The sequence below is a fragment of the Pristiophorus japonicus genome, chromosome 18 (genome assembly GCF_044704955.1).
Source record: "Pristiophorus japonicus isolate sPriJap1 chromosome 18, sPriJap1.hap1, whole genome shotgun sequence".
Lineage (NCBI taxonomy): Eukaryota > Metazoa > Chordata > Chondrichthyes > Pristiophoridae > Pristiophorus > Pristiophorus japonicus.
Genome location: NC_091994.1, coordinates 89,283,710 through 89,297,858, shown reverse-complemented (window position 1 = coordinate 89,297,858; position 14,149 = coordinate 89,283,710). Strand labels below are relative to the sequence as shown.

General features: G+C 51.3%; 1 protein-coding gene across 1 annotated transcript in view; it reads left to right on the top strand.

Moving 5' to 3' along the window:
• The first annotated feature begins 1,189 nt into the window (after positions 1-1,189).
• agmat (agmatinase (putative)) overlaps positions 1,190-14,149 on the top strand; it is a 33,983-nt gene continuing 21,023 nt past the window's right edge. The window contains exon 1 of the mRNA XM_070860946.1: positions 1,190-1,657. Within this exon, the coding sequence (XP_070717047.1) occupies positions 1,263-1,657 (395 nt within the window). The 5' untranslated portion in view covers positions 1,190-1,262. The remainder of the gene's footprint in view (positions 1,658-14,149) is intronic.

The window sequence follows — 14,149 nt, the reverse complement described above, 5'->3', positions numbered from 1 at the left end:
AAATGGCCTACTCCTGCTCCTATTTCATATGTAATATGTTCAGGACAGGAGAGAAAATTGTACAAGAAATAAATCACTTGCTAACTGGGATCACCTGCGGGTCAGAGTCAAACTTTAGTCGAAATGCAGTAGTACCTGTTACAAAACAGCTAATCAGATTCCAAAAGTCAAGTTGTGGCCTTTGAACCTGGCTGTGATTTTCGAAGGGCTCTGACAGCTCTGGAATAGTCACTCTCCACACTGAAAATAAAGAGTTGTATTTATATAATGCTTTTCGTGACCACCGGACGTCTCAAAGCGTTTTACAGCCAATGAAGTACTTTTGGAGTGCAGTCATGGCACCTTGAGTCTCGTCACCGAGAGCATGCAGAAAACAAGCGCAGACAGTGGAAGGAGCGTGCGGCAAACCGGGCGCCCCACCCACCCTTTCGTCCAACCACTGTCTGTCCTACCTGTGACAGACTGTAATTCCTGTATCGGACTGTTCAGTCATCTGAGAACTCACTTTTAGAGTGGAAGCAAGTCTTCCTCGATTTCGAGGGACTGCCTATGATGATGAATGTAGGAAACGCGGCAGCCAATTTGCGCACAAGCAAGCTCCCACAAACAGCAATGTGATAATGACCAGATAATTTTTTAAAATGTTGATTGAGGGATAAATATTGGCCAGGACACCGGGGATAACTCCCCTGTTCTTCTTCGAAATAGTGCTATGAGATCTTTTACGTCCACTTGAGAGAGAGGATCTCGGTTTAATGTCTCATCCGAAAGACAGCACCTCCGACAGTGCAGCACTCCCTCAGCACTGGAGTGTCAGCCTTGATTGTTTTTATGTGCTCAAGCCCTTGAGACCCACAACCTTCTGACTCAGAGGTGAGTGTGCTACCCACTGAACCAGGCTCCACTGGTTGTTGCAATCACTGAAAGAGTTATTTTGAATAAACCTTTATGCAGGTAGATGTCTTTAGGAGAGGAATAAAGTGGGTATGTCACAAATACCTGAGGTGGGTTGCCCTCCTTCCTGAGCTACTGGCCAGGATGCAGCACAAGGAGGAAGATAATTCAGCCAGAGCTGGTCTGTAAATAGCTCAGAGTGACATTGACAGACAGGCCAGGGCGGGTCACTTCTCCCACACTCTCAGACTGGGAAATGGGAGACCGCTCGATGGCTCCAAAGAAAGTAAGTTATTTTGGGGGCATTTTAAATAAACTCTGAGTCTGAGTAAAACTGCAACAGCGACAACAATGGTCGGAGTGGTCAAATGCTCCTGTTAACTCTTACAATTGAAGCGGTCAGATCGGGCAGAGTTGCAGTTGCTAAGTCCAACAAGAGTAATCTAGCACGAGTGCGTGTTTGCTTTAAAACTCCTGGGCTATTTCCAACTTCCTCAGCAAGAATGGAGCGGATTCTCTTGCGTTGTGTCCCTTTACTGAAGTTGGGATATCCGCGGGACCGCCTGTGGCTGCTGCAGACTCTGTCCCGCCGGAGTTTCTCCTCGTCCCGGCTGAACGTGCCCAAGAGCGCCGTCGAAGTGGCCCGGCCGGTGGGAGTTTGCTCCATGATGCGCCTCCCAGTGCAGGACTCCTCGCAGGGCCTGGATGCTGCTTTTGTTGGGGTGCCTCTGGACATTGGCACCTCGAACCGGCCTGGTTCCAGGTAGGAAGCACAAGTACATCTAGGAATGATGAGCAACGTGTCCCCAGTAATCCGCAGTACAAACTTGTCCCAAATTTAGTTTTGTAATGACTCAAGAGTCTTGTTACTGTAAACTGCCTCAGGTGTAAACCTGATCCAACTTTATTCGTGCCCAAAGTACCCGTGCTTATATACCAGTGACCGCGCACACGCGCATACAGCCCGATGACCTCCGACAGTGGCCCTCTGGTATCTGGTGACCTTAAGCATCAATTCATAACAACATCCCCCTTTCAAGATCAAATTAAGATGGTCTGGGACTTTCCGCTCACGAGTTGATCGTCTCAGTTCAACTTTAGTTCTGGGCGAGTGTTCTGAGTAACCAATCTGATGGGAGTGGTAATGACCATATCAGGGACTGAAGGTCCAGGTTCCGTAATGACAGCAGAGACCTCTGATGAAAGAACATTGGTTGGTTGGTCACTGACTGCATCTTCCTCAAATGGTTCCAGTACATCCGTGTGCCGCAGTTTGACCTGATAAACATGTTTCCTGCATGTTTGCCCATTCTTGAGCACGACAGTAAACACTCTGTTCACCTCCTTGGCTGTAACAGTACCAGCGATCCACTTTGGACCTTGACCATAGTTCAGTACATAAACTGGATCGTTGACAGAGATGCCACATCACACAGCAGCATGATCATGATACCATTGCTGACTTTGACGTCTGTTTTTAACACGATCATTCAAATCAGGATGAACAAGCTTGGTCTTGAGATTTCTCTTCATCAGTAGCTCAGCAGGGGAAACCCCAGTAAGCGTATGAGGTCTTGTCCTGTAACTGAGCAGTATACATGACAACCGAGTCTGCAGTGAACCCTGAGTTACACATTTCACACTTTGCTTGATCATTTGAACAGCACGCTCTGCTTGACCATTAGAAGCAGGTTTGAATGGAGCTGACCTCACATGTCTAATACCATTTGAGTTTCATGAACTCCTGAAACTCAAGATTCATGAAACAGGACCTGTTGTCGCTCACAACAATATCAGACAAACCATGAGTAGCAAACATGACACGAAGGCTCTCAATAGTAGCTGTAGATGTACTGGATGACAGAATAATACACTCTATCCACTTTGAATATGCATCCACCACAACAAAGAACATCTTTCCTAGGAAAGGGCCCGCAAAATCGATGTGGATCCTCGACCATGGTTTGGCTGGCCACGACAAAAGACTCGGCGGAGATTCCACTGGTACTTTACTTAGCTGCATGCAAGTATTGCACTGATGCACACATGATTCCAGATCAGAGTCAATTCCAGGCCACCATACATGAGACCTGGCAATGGCTTTCATCATGACAATACTGGGATGAGTGCTACCTTTCTTAGGCATGATGACACGATTACCCCACAATAAACAATCTGATTGAATGGACAGCTCATCTTTGCGACGGTTGTATGGTTTGATCTCATCACACATCTCCATAGGTATTGCAGACCTATGGACCAGTCATCACAAAATAAAGTGATGACTGGTCCAGATCCTGACTTACTGAGCAGTGACAGGAGTTCCTTCACTCTCAAAAACATCCATGACTAACAGTAGATCTGCAGGTTGAGGCGTCTCCATATCAGGTGTGGGCAAAGGCAGACGACTCAGTACATCAGCACAATTCTCAGTGACCGGATCTATAATGAATAACATAATCGTAGGCAGACAATGTCAACGCCCACCTCTGAATACGGGACGATGCATTGGTATTAATACCTTTGTTTTCGGAAAAAAATGAAATGAGTGGCTTGTGATCTGTTTCGAGTTCAAAACAAAGACCAAACAGATCACAAGCCACTCATTTTTCATTGATGCATCTTTTTGACCCCACACACACAGGCCAAAGCTTCTTTTTCTACCATGCTGTAAGCTCTTTCCGCTTTCGACAAACTTCTTGAAGCATACGCAACAGGTTGCAGCTTACCCGACTCATTTGCATGTTGGAGTACAGAGCCAACCCCATATGATGAAGTATCACAGGCCAATACAAGACACTTACACGGATCATAATGAACAAGCAACTTGTTTGAACAGAGCAGATTCTTAGCTTTCTCAAAAGCTCTATCTTAAGGCACACCCCAGACCAAGTTGTCGTCTTTTTTGAGTAGCCTGTGCAGTGGCTCTAATAAAGTGCTTAGTCTGGGTAAGAAATTACCGAAGTAGTTGAGTAGCCTAAGGTGTAAGGGGAGCTTGGGGTGTGGGTTCGAATCCACACTTTCCTGAGGTTTGTACGTGCGATTTATGAGGATGGGTGAGTAACGAGGCACCAGACGCAGTGGGTAAGATTGCAAAATGGCTAATGTTGTTTATTTAGAATAGTAAACACAAAGATAGAGGGCATAGGAAGAGGTCGTAAATAGCAGTAATGGCACAATCTCACTCAACAACACAAAAAATTCTCGCAACAGGGAAGGGAAAGATAAGAGGTTGAAACATTCCACCCACACACAATCACACCTCCCACTTCCACCCTTCTTACCAATTCCTATCCTAAATTGAGTCTGTTAGGGGGTTTGGGCTGTACTCACAATCCTATCAACTCCGGGGTTCTGGGGGCACTTATTTCAGCTCGGGGCCCATCTGGGGTGGGTTTTACGTTGTTGGTCGGTTCGGTTTTCCTCCTCAATGTTGCGTCGGTTTCTTCTATTTGCCTCTCGGTTGGCTCCTAAGCAAAAAGCTGCTGGAGTTAAGCACACCTTCCCCAGAGCGAGGGCCCTGTGAAAAGCTGACTCAACTCCCACAAGTTGACTCCCACTGCTCGTTCTGGAGGTCCTATATTTGTATCCAATTTAGTTCTGGCCTTTTCGCGCTCAAACTCAGTTGGTGGTCCATTGTGTAAGGGAGATAGCTTTGAATATTTAATCAGAAGATGTCACAGGTGCAGGTAGGTGTGAGGACAGGGGTATTGTTTCAGTGCACATTGGTGCCTCAAAGTCTGATGGTCCATTGTAACAGTCCTGGGAGTCAATCGGTTTGGGCCTCCCCTTTGATGGGCCATTAGGTAGATGATGGTCCACATTCATTAGAAATGAGTCATATTTTCAACCTGGGCCGGGTAGTCCCCATTGGTTGAGGATTTCCCCGCTTCAGGCCCGACTCGACCCCTGATTGGCCTGCCAGAATGCACTTTTCCCCCATTGGCCAGTGCCTCTGTCTCGCTTGTGAGCCAGACTCCACAATGTCTGTATCCGCCCACACGTTTCCCAGCCTGCCTGGTCTGAGGATTTTACTTGGCCAAAAATGTTCATTTACAATGTATAGGACGATCCCATGGTAGTTTTCTTGTCCTTAGGGTGTTCCAATAAAATGCGGCCGTGGATTTTCGAACCTTACACTCCCCCATTAAAACACTCTGTCTCAGGGTGTTTTCAAAATATGAAGCAAAACCTTTTCCCTCTCACCAGAGCCAATCTTCCCCAAATCTTACCTCAACCCACGATAAAACATTAAAATACACCAATGGTATTCATACATTTGGAATCAATACAATACTGAAAATGTAAAAATGCTTCTCAACCAATACCCTTCACCAAAATCATAATAGTACATAGTATCACACATCATAGTATTACAGATCGGGAGGTACGGACCTTTTACAAGGTACAGACTTTTCTTTACAGTGCAATACATTTGGCTCGTACAATCGGTCCCGTCATACTGCATAGACTTTGCTAGCCCTCCCTTTTCGTTTGGCTTTTGACTTGGCCTCCCGCATAGCTTTCTCAATTTTTAAACGACGGCCCTTTCTCCTAAGCTGGCAGCGGATCGCCAGCAAATCGGCTCCGATGATCAGCTGTGCCACTACCAGGGCATAAGAGAGGATGCGGTCCCAGGCCGGGACCTCTACGTCCAACCCCCCAATCCCACCAGGACCTTGAATTTAAGTCAGCTATCTGGGCTCCCAATTTTACTGGGTTTTTTTGTTGTAGGGTGAAATAATATTTCTGGGATTTTTGTGCTGCTTTGAACAGATCTGTCAGGTGCTCTGGTAAAAATGGAATGTGGCATCCAAAACGTGCTACATAATTGTCCATGCCACTAATCATTGATGCCCCAGTGTTGAAACCGGTAAAAACATAATTCCAGATCCCTCTGCTGTGTCTTTTCGGTTTGATGTTGTCTTTGGGTTGTAGACGGTACAGCAAAGTCTTATTCAAATAGCCAAAATCGAGCTCGTAGAATGTCCTGAACATTTCTCGAAGGAGAGCCTGGTAGAGGCATTCTGTCTCTTTTGGGCACCACTCAGGTAGGTGCACTTCGGTAAGGTTTAGGATGACGGAGGCCACAGCGTAGTGGACCCCCTGGTATAGCAGCTTATCTGTGGGAACCAAAACCAAACCGTTCTCTGGTCCCTGGGTGGTGGTAAGGCATCTGTCCGTGTCAGTTGGTTCGGTCGGGGCTGTGGACAGGGGCTGTCTGGGGTGTGTGCTTAACTCGGTGGCGTGGATGTAGCTGGGGTGGCTTACTATGCATGCGACCATGCTCCGGTCCCATCCCATCCCCTCCCCTTCATCCCACCACTGTCGGGAGAACGCTATGGAGATGCCTGCCGGGCATATCTTTTCTGATCCCCACATGCGCACACACACTCCTAACTCCGCCTCCCACCATTTATCCCAACACACACTCACTCCCCCCTGGGTGCCCGTGATGGTCCGGTAGGTGCTGTTGTCCAGTCTCTCCCAATCTGCTGTCGGGTTTCCCATGTCCTTGCTCAGCTTCCTGAGCCACCACCACCTTCCCACCGGGATGTGCCCCTTACAGGTCAGGCGAACCCTCTTCCCAACCACGACCCTAACCTGGGATGCGGTCACCTCAATGCTGGGGCAGGAGACTGATGCTTCCCCATACGTGACCCGGGGTGGATGGAGTATCCAGTGGAATTGGACCCCACCACCCTGGCCACCTTCCCCTGTGGGTATATATTGCGGTCCCCTCTACCCCTGGTGTCCCTTCTCCTGTGGTGACAGTCGGTGCCTGCCCCCCTGAGCATCCAAAAATAATGGCTTCTTCAGTCTCTCCCTGGTAGCCAATGCACTTTCTGATGTAGGTGCACAGGAGCAGGAATTTACTCATCTCTGGTTCCTCTTCTGAAAGACAAAACCTCATTTGGTTCAAAAACCCTGAGCCCCCTGGCTCATCCCTCCCCCATTTTCCACTCTGTCTACACCTCACAGTACCCCTGCACGGGTTTAAGCTGTGTGTGCCTATCGGTCTGGCCGCAAACCGCAATTTTACTGTGGAAGTCAAGGAATTTCAACTAATAAACACTTGAAACAACAAACAAACCTTACACAAAAGAGGAAGTGAGAGAAAAAATGAAGTCTAGGCTCCTTATCCTATTGGCTCAAAAGCCTCAGTGTTATACTCCCTATATTACAGAGGCCACCTGAGCCCCACTACATTAGCGAAATCTTTATATATATCTGTACACACCTACTGCTCTCCTTTTTAACCTGCTTGCCACCCTTCCCGGGTGGCTGTGCTAATCCCTGGGACGCTCCTTGGTTTTCCTTTTATGCACGGGAATGTAGGGGGGAGACCACCTCTCCTTTGGCCTCTTGGGCCGGACCGACCTCCGCGGCCCCTCTGTCTCCCCTGTCAAGGTGTCCCCCGAGCTTCGGGTGGTGCTTACTGGGCTGGTACAGCCCCTCACCCCCTCCAGGGATGGCTCACTGCCCTCGGGAGCAATGAAAATTCTCCCAGCAGATTCCTTGCTGCCGGGGACTCCCGTATCCTCTGGGGGCTTTGGGTTGTACAAGGGTTTCACCCGAAACCACTCGCAGCTGATACTCTCATAGCGTTTCCTCAGTTCTTCTAGGGATCACTCACTACTGAGACGCCGCCACCCTCTCTCCTGCAGGCTCTGGGCTGTCTGCACCGAAGGCTAGGCTAGCCCCGACAGGCTCCTCACTGTCGGCGGCCCCTTCCTCCAATACAACCCCTTCCCTGTCAAGAGACTCTCGTTCCTCCAGGGACCACTCACTGCTGGGACCCGCCGCCACTATCTCGCTTGCAGGCTCTGGGCTGTCCGCACCGAAGGCTAGGCTAGCCCCGACAGGCTCCTCACTGTCGGCGGCCCCTGTCTCCGGTACAACCCCTTCCCTGTCAGGAGACCTTGGCTGCGGGGTCACGTCCAGTGACTGGCTGCCTGCCCTGCGCGGCCCTTTTCCCCTAGTACCTCTCGGGAAAGTAAAACAGGCTGCTAGGGACAGTGGCACCCTTGGCTGCGGAGTCCGAGCGGATCTCCTAATGGGTGGAGGTGAGCCCTCGTCCCATATGTAAGGTGGAAATCCCCCTTCCTGTGGGTCCAAAATCTGTGAGTAGTTTGTACCTGTGAAGCAACTCACTGCTCCTTGTGGTGGGATCGGTGGGGCTGCAGTGGTGGGCTGGGGGCCTGGGCTTCCCATCGGGATTATCCCTCCGGGCTGCCCTTTCCCACGAGGTTTTGCTTTGTTGGGATTAAACAGTTTACATTGGTTAATGTGAAACCATTTAACCCGGCGGGGCATCTTGACCACTTATACCATGGGGCTTGCCTTGTCGACAATGCTGTAAGGCCCCATGTATAGCGGCTCAAAGACTCCCACCCTGGCAAAGTTACGGACCATGACCTGGTTCCCCACCTGCCACTCGTGGTGTTTGCTCGGTTGGTCTGATGCTGCTTCCCCATGTTAGTGGCCGCTTGCCAGTGAATCTGCTTGAGGTGCTCCAACAGACTCTTGGTAAAGCGGTCCCTATTCACCTCGATTACCTGAGCTTCTGTCAGGACCGGGGCAAGTACATGGGTGAGGATTCGCATGGCTCTTCCAGTGATGAGCTCGTATGGGGAATACCCTGTGCTTTTCGACTGGCTGGCCCGGATCCCCATCAAAACCAGGGGCAACCTCTCCAACCACCTCTGCGGGGAGTCCCCAGTCTCCTTCCTGAGTTTTTCTTTCCAGGTCCTATTCATACGCTCCACTAGCCGCGAGCACTGGGGGTTGTAGGCGACGTGCCACTTCCCCTCAATCCCCAGCACCTTAAAGGTTGCCTGCATGACCTGTCCCGTGAAGTGGCTCCCCCGGTCGGACTCCAAGTACTGTGGAAGTCCCCACCTGGAGAACACCTCCCTAACCAATAACCTGGCGGTCCCCACTGCTGTGGCTGTTCGGCAAGGGAAGGCTTCAGCCCACTTTGCGAAAGTGTCCACCAAAACCAGGCAGTACCGGTACCCTCCCTTAGCCACAGGTAAGGGAAGTCCTTATTAGTCAGGAAATTGTGTTGGGGAAATTGATGGGATTGAAGGCCGATAAATCCCCAGGGCCTGATGGTCTGCATCCCAGAGTACTTAAGGAGCTGGCCTTGGAAATAGTGGCTGCATTGACAGTCATTTTCCAACATTCCATAGACTCTGGATCAGTTCCTATGGAGTGGAGGGTAGCCAATGTAACCCCACTTTTTAAAAAAGGAGGGAGAGAGAAAACAGGGAATTATAGACCGATCAGCCTGACATCGGTAGTGGGTAAAATGATGGAATCAATTATTAAGGATGTCATAGCAGCGCATTTGGAAAGAGGTGACATGATAGGTCCAAGTCAGCATGGATTTGTGAAAGGGAAATCATGCTTGACAAATCTTCTGGAATCTTTTGAGGATGTTTCCAATAGAGTGGACAAGGGGGAACCAGTTGATGTGGTGTATTTGGACTTTCAGAAGGCTTTCGACAAGGTCCCACACAAGAGATTAATGTGCAAAGTTCAAGCACATGGGATTGGCGGTAGTGTGCTGACGTGGATTGAGAACTGGTTGTCAGACAGGAAGCAAAGAGTAGGAGTAAATGGGTACTTTTCAGAGTGGCAGGCAGTGACTAGTGGGATACCGCAAGGTTCTGTGCTGGGGCCCCAGCTGTTTACATTGTACATTAATGAGTTAGACGAGGGGATTACATGTAGTATCTCCAAATTTGCGGATGACACTAAGTTGGGTGGCAGTGTGAGCTGCGAGGAGGATGCTATGAGGCTGCAGAGTAACTTGGATAGGTTAGGTGAGTGGGCAAATGCATGGCAGATGAAGTATAATGTGGATAAATGTGAGGTTATCCACTTTGGTTGTAAAAACAGAGAGACAGACTATTATCTGAATGGTGACAGATGAGGAAAAGGGGAGGTGCAAAGAGACCTGGGTGTCATGGTACATCAGTCATTGAAGGTTGGCATGCAGGTACAGCAGGCGGTTAAGAAAGCAAATGGCATGTTGGCCTTCATAGCGAGGGGATTTGAGTACAGGGGCAGGGAGGTGTTACTACAGTTGTACAGGGCCTTGGTGAGGCCACACCTGGAGTATTGTGTACAGTTTTGGTCTCCCAACATGAGGAAGGACATTCTTGCTATTGAGGGAGTGTAGCGAAGGTTCACTAGATTGATTCCCGGGATGGCGGGACTGACATATCAAGAAAGACTGGATCAACTGGGCTTGTATTCACTGGAGTTCAGAAGAATGAGAGGGGATCTCATAGAAACTGACGGGTTTAGACAGGTTAGATGCAGGAAGAATGTTCCCAATGTTGGGGAAGTCCAGAACCAGGGGCCACAGTCTAAGGATAAGGGGTAAGCCATTTAGGACCAAGCTGAGGAGAAACTTCTTCACCCAGAGAGTGGTGAACCTGTGGAATTCTCTACCACAGAAAGTTGTTGAGGCCAATTCACTAAATATATTCAAAAAGGAGTTAGATGCAGTCCTTACTACTAGGGGGATCAAGGGGTATGGCAAGAAAGCAGCAGTGGGGTACTGAAGTTGCATGTTCAGCCATGAACTCATTGAATGGCAGTGCAGGCTCGAAGGGCCGATTGGCCTACTCCTGCACTTATTTTCTATGTTTCTATGTAATCGATTTGTATCGATTGCCATGGTCCCTCTACCCCCCCTTGCGTGTCCTAGAGACATTTTTCTTTTCTGGGGATCTGGATTATTGGTTGCACAGACAAGACAGTTTGCGCAAAATTCACGAGTGTCTTCCCGGAGCTGGGGCCACCACCCGACCTGTTCCACCCGTTGCCAGGTGACCTCCGGTCCGGGGTGTCCAGCTCCAGGTACCTGCTTGGGCCAGCTGAAGGAACTCCCTCTGGTGCTGCTGGGGCACTATCCACTGCTCTCCTTTAAACAACATCTTCTCCCTAACATGGATGCCTGTGCCTCCGTACGGTCCTTCGACCTTTTCTCCCACAGTCAGCTTGTCCATGATGGACTTGAGGACGGGATCTCGCGCCTGTATCTGCTGGACGTCCCTGTCCGCCCCAGATAGTTGCTATGGTTCCCGTTCGGGCTCCCTCTTTGGCCAGTTGATCTGCCTTTTGGTTCCCTGCAGCCCTGGGCTCATGTTTGTAATGGGCCTTTACTTTGTGAATGCAAATGTCTGCCCCGGTCCCTACTGCCTGCATGATGTGCTGCAGGAAGGGTTTTATGGCCAGGGGCTTACCGTCTGCAGATGTATACCCGCGACGGGACCAGATGGCTAGGTACTCCGTGCAGGTATTGCAGGTGAACATACTATCTGAACAGATGGTATAGGGCCCGTGGAAATTTGTCGGGGTGGGTGACTACATACATGACTGCCGACAGTTCAGCATGCTGGGCGCTCATGGTGGTTGGGAGCTTTATGGCCCTGGCAATGCCTGTCTGGGGATCATAAATCCTGCACCCTGTGAGTCTTTCCCCTGCCACCACCGTGCTGAACCCGTCAACGTAGATCTCCCGGCCATGGGGATGGATCTCCGCCCGGAGCCCTATGTCCACGTCCCAGACCCCCTCAACGGAGCAACGGTGGGTTTTCCCGGGGTACAGCATGTTGGCTGTCAGTCGGTGCTCACACATCCCTTTTACTCTCAAATCCATCTGTGAGAGCAGGAGGGTCCAGCGAGCAATGCGTGCGCTTCTCACTGTCCCATCCTTAATTCTCCCATCCAGCAGCATCTGAGTGGGGGTGTGATGAGTGAGGAGGGTGATTGGGGACACTCCTGTAAACACCTGCGACCGCTTCACAGCTCAGTGGGTGGCCAGCAGATGCCTTTCACAGTTTGAGTAACCCCTCTAACCCTCAGTGAGGACCCTGGAGGAGTAGACCACCGGCCTCAGCTGGCCGTGCCGCTGTTGCATCAGCACAGCACTTAAGCTATCCCCGCTGGCTGCTACCTCCAGGAAAAATTCCTCACCCTCATCTACCGCTCCCAGGGCCGGAACTTTCTGCAGGTCTCCCTTGAGGCGGGTAAATGCTGCATCACAGTCCTCATCCCACTCCCACTCCACGCCTTTGCGCAGGAACCGGAGTAGGGGGGCTGCAATGGCTGCGTAATCCTCAATGAAGTCCCTGCAGTAACCGGTCAGACCCAGGAACGACCTCACCCCTGTAACTGTAGTCGGAGCCAGTAACTCCTGAACTGCCCTCCTCTTAGCCTCATCAATGGCTCTCTCCCCTGCCCGCACAGTCAGCCCCAGGAATTTTACCTCTGTCTGGCCAGTCTGTGCTTTCTAAGGGTTTACTTTAAAACCCTCCTCGTGCAGCAGTCCCAACAGCTCTGCCAGCAGGGGGCCGTGCTCTTCCTCCGAATCAGAGAATAGCAGCAGGTCATCCACATACTGGACTAGCTGTCTGGGTCTGCTCAACTCTTTCAGGCAGTTGGCCATACACTGATGAAAAATGCTCGGACTGTCGTGGAAGCCCTGGGGCAGACCGTTCCAGATATACTGCTGTCCTTTGAATGTAAAGGCGAATTTGTACTGGTCCTCCCTCCGCAGCGGGATGCACCAGAACCCATTCGAGATGTCCAGCACCGTAAAGACGGCTGCGGACGCGGGGATGGCTATGACTAGGTCGGCTACCCCTGCCACTGTGGGCGCACAGGCAGGGATATTTTTATTGAGGACTCGGTAGTCCACCGTGGCCCTCCAAGCATTGTCCGTTTTCCTAACCGGCCAAAGTGGAGAGTTCACATGCGTGGCTATTGGTCTCAACACTCCCTGTCTGACTAGAGATCCCAATGCGACCTCAAGGTCTGCCTCAGCCTCCCTGGGAAAATTATACTGCTTCTGGGGCTTAGACATGGGGTCCCCGTCTACTCTAACCTCGACCCCATTTACCCGTCCACAGTCGTGCTTATGCCTGGCAAATGCCGCCAGGTTGGCCCGCACAAAAGCCTGATAGATCATCGGGGTGCCATCTACCAGAGCGGCGAGGTCATATCCCTCCTTCGGCTTTACAGTGCAGAGGGAACCCTTCCCCTGCTTCTCCTGGATGACTGCTGTACCTTCCCCTTCCCCGGTGTCAGCTGTGCCTCACAGACAGTGGTTCCTCAGGTCGACCAGGATTTTCTGGCCGCTAAGGAAATCTTCCCCTAGGATGCCTTTACCCACTCCCTTCCACGGCAGGAGGACACACTTCCACATGGTGTGGAGGGTGCCTATGTGTATCTGCAGTGGTTTGGAGAAGAAGCCCTCGCGTTCTTCTCCAGTGAAGCTGGTTAGGCAGTAGGGGATCCCACTGGATAGGGGTGAGGTGGTCGGGTCGTCTACATGAACCAGGGTGCACGAGGCCCCTGTGTCCAGCAGATACTCCCCATGGACCCCCTCAACCCCCATCATGACACATGGTCTGCTCCACCCATCATAGGTGACCGGGCAGAGGTACACGGGTTCCTCGGGGTCTAGTAATTGGCGGGTGTTGGTCTGGGCCTGAGGGATTTCTCCCCCAGTGACGGCTGCGATCTTCCCAGTGTGGGTAAAGAGTGCCTGCAGAGCCGCGAGGAGACCCTCGAGTGGGGCGGCAGGGCTGGGCACAGCTTGCTTGGGAGGGACTGGGGCTGAGGTTGGGGCCTGTGGACCTCTCTTTTCCTGCTTCGGAGCCCGGCATTCCCTCCTCATGTGCCCTGCCTTCCCGCACCCGTAGCAAACCACCTCTCTGCCTGCCTACCAATTCCCTTCTTGCCTCCACTCTCTCTTATCAGAGCCGGGGCAGATCTCACACACCTTCCCCTTGGTGGGTTTCTCCCCCCCGATTCTGCCATTGCGAAAAGAGAGGGTCAGCTGCCTCAGCACCGTCTCCTCTGTGGCTTGGGGGTCTCTGAAATCGAACCACAGGTTGGCCTGGGCGCGCAACTCCGGGAGGCTGTTTGCCACCAGTGCACGCAGCTAGCGACCATGTCGGTGTGCATCCAGCTGGGTTCGGTCCAAATTCCCCCCACTGGCTTCCTCATACACTGGCCACAGTCGATCAGCGAACGCCTTGGGGGTCTCCCCAGGTCTCTGGACAGTGGCCTGTACCCGGTCGAACGGACAGCTGTCGTTCAACCCCATGGCCTCCAGGATATCCTCCTGGAGAGTGGCCACTGTTCGCTGACCCCTCTTGCTCTCAGCAGAGAGAGCCTGACACAGGGCTGGGTCCAGTGAGAACAGGAGCAGTTTGCTCCGTTCGGCCTC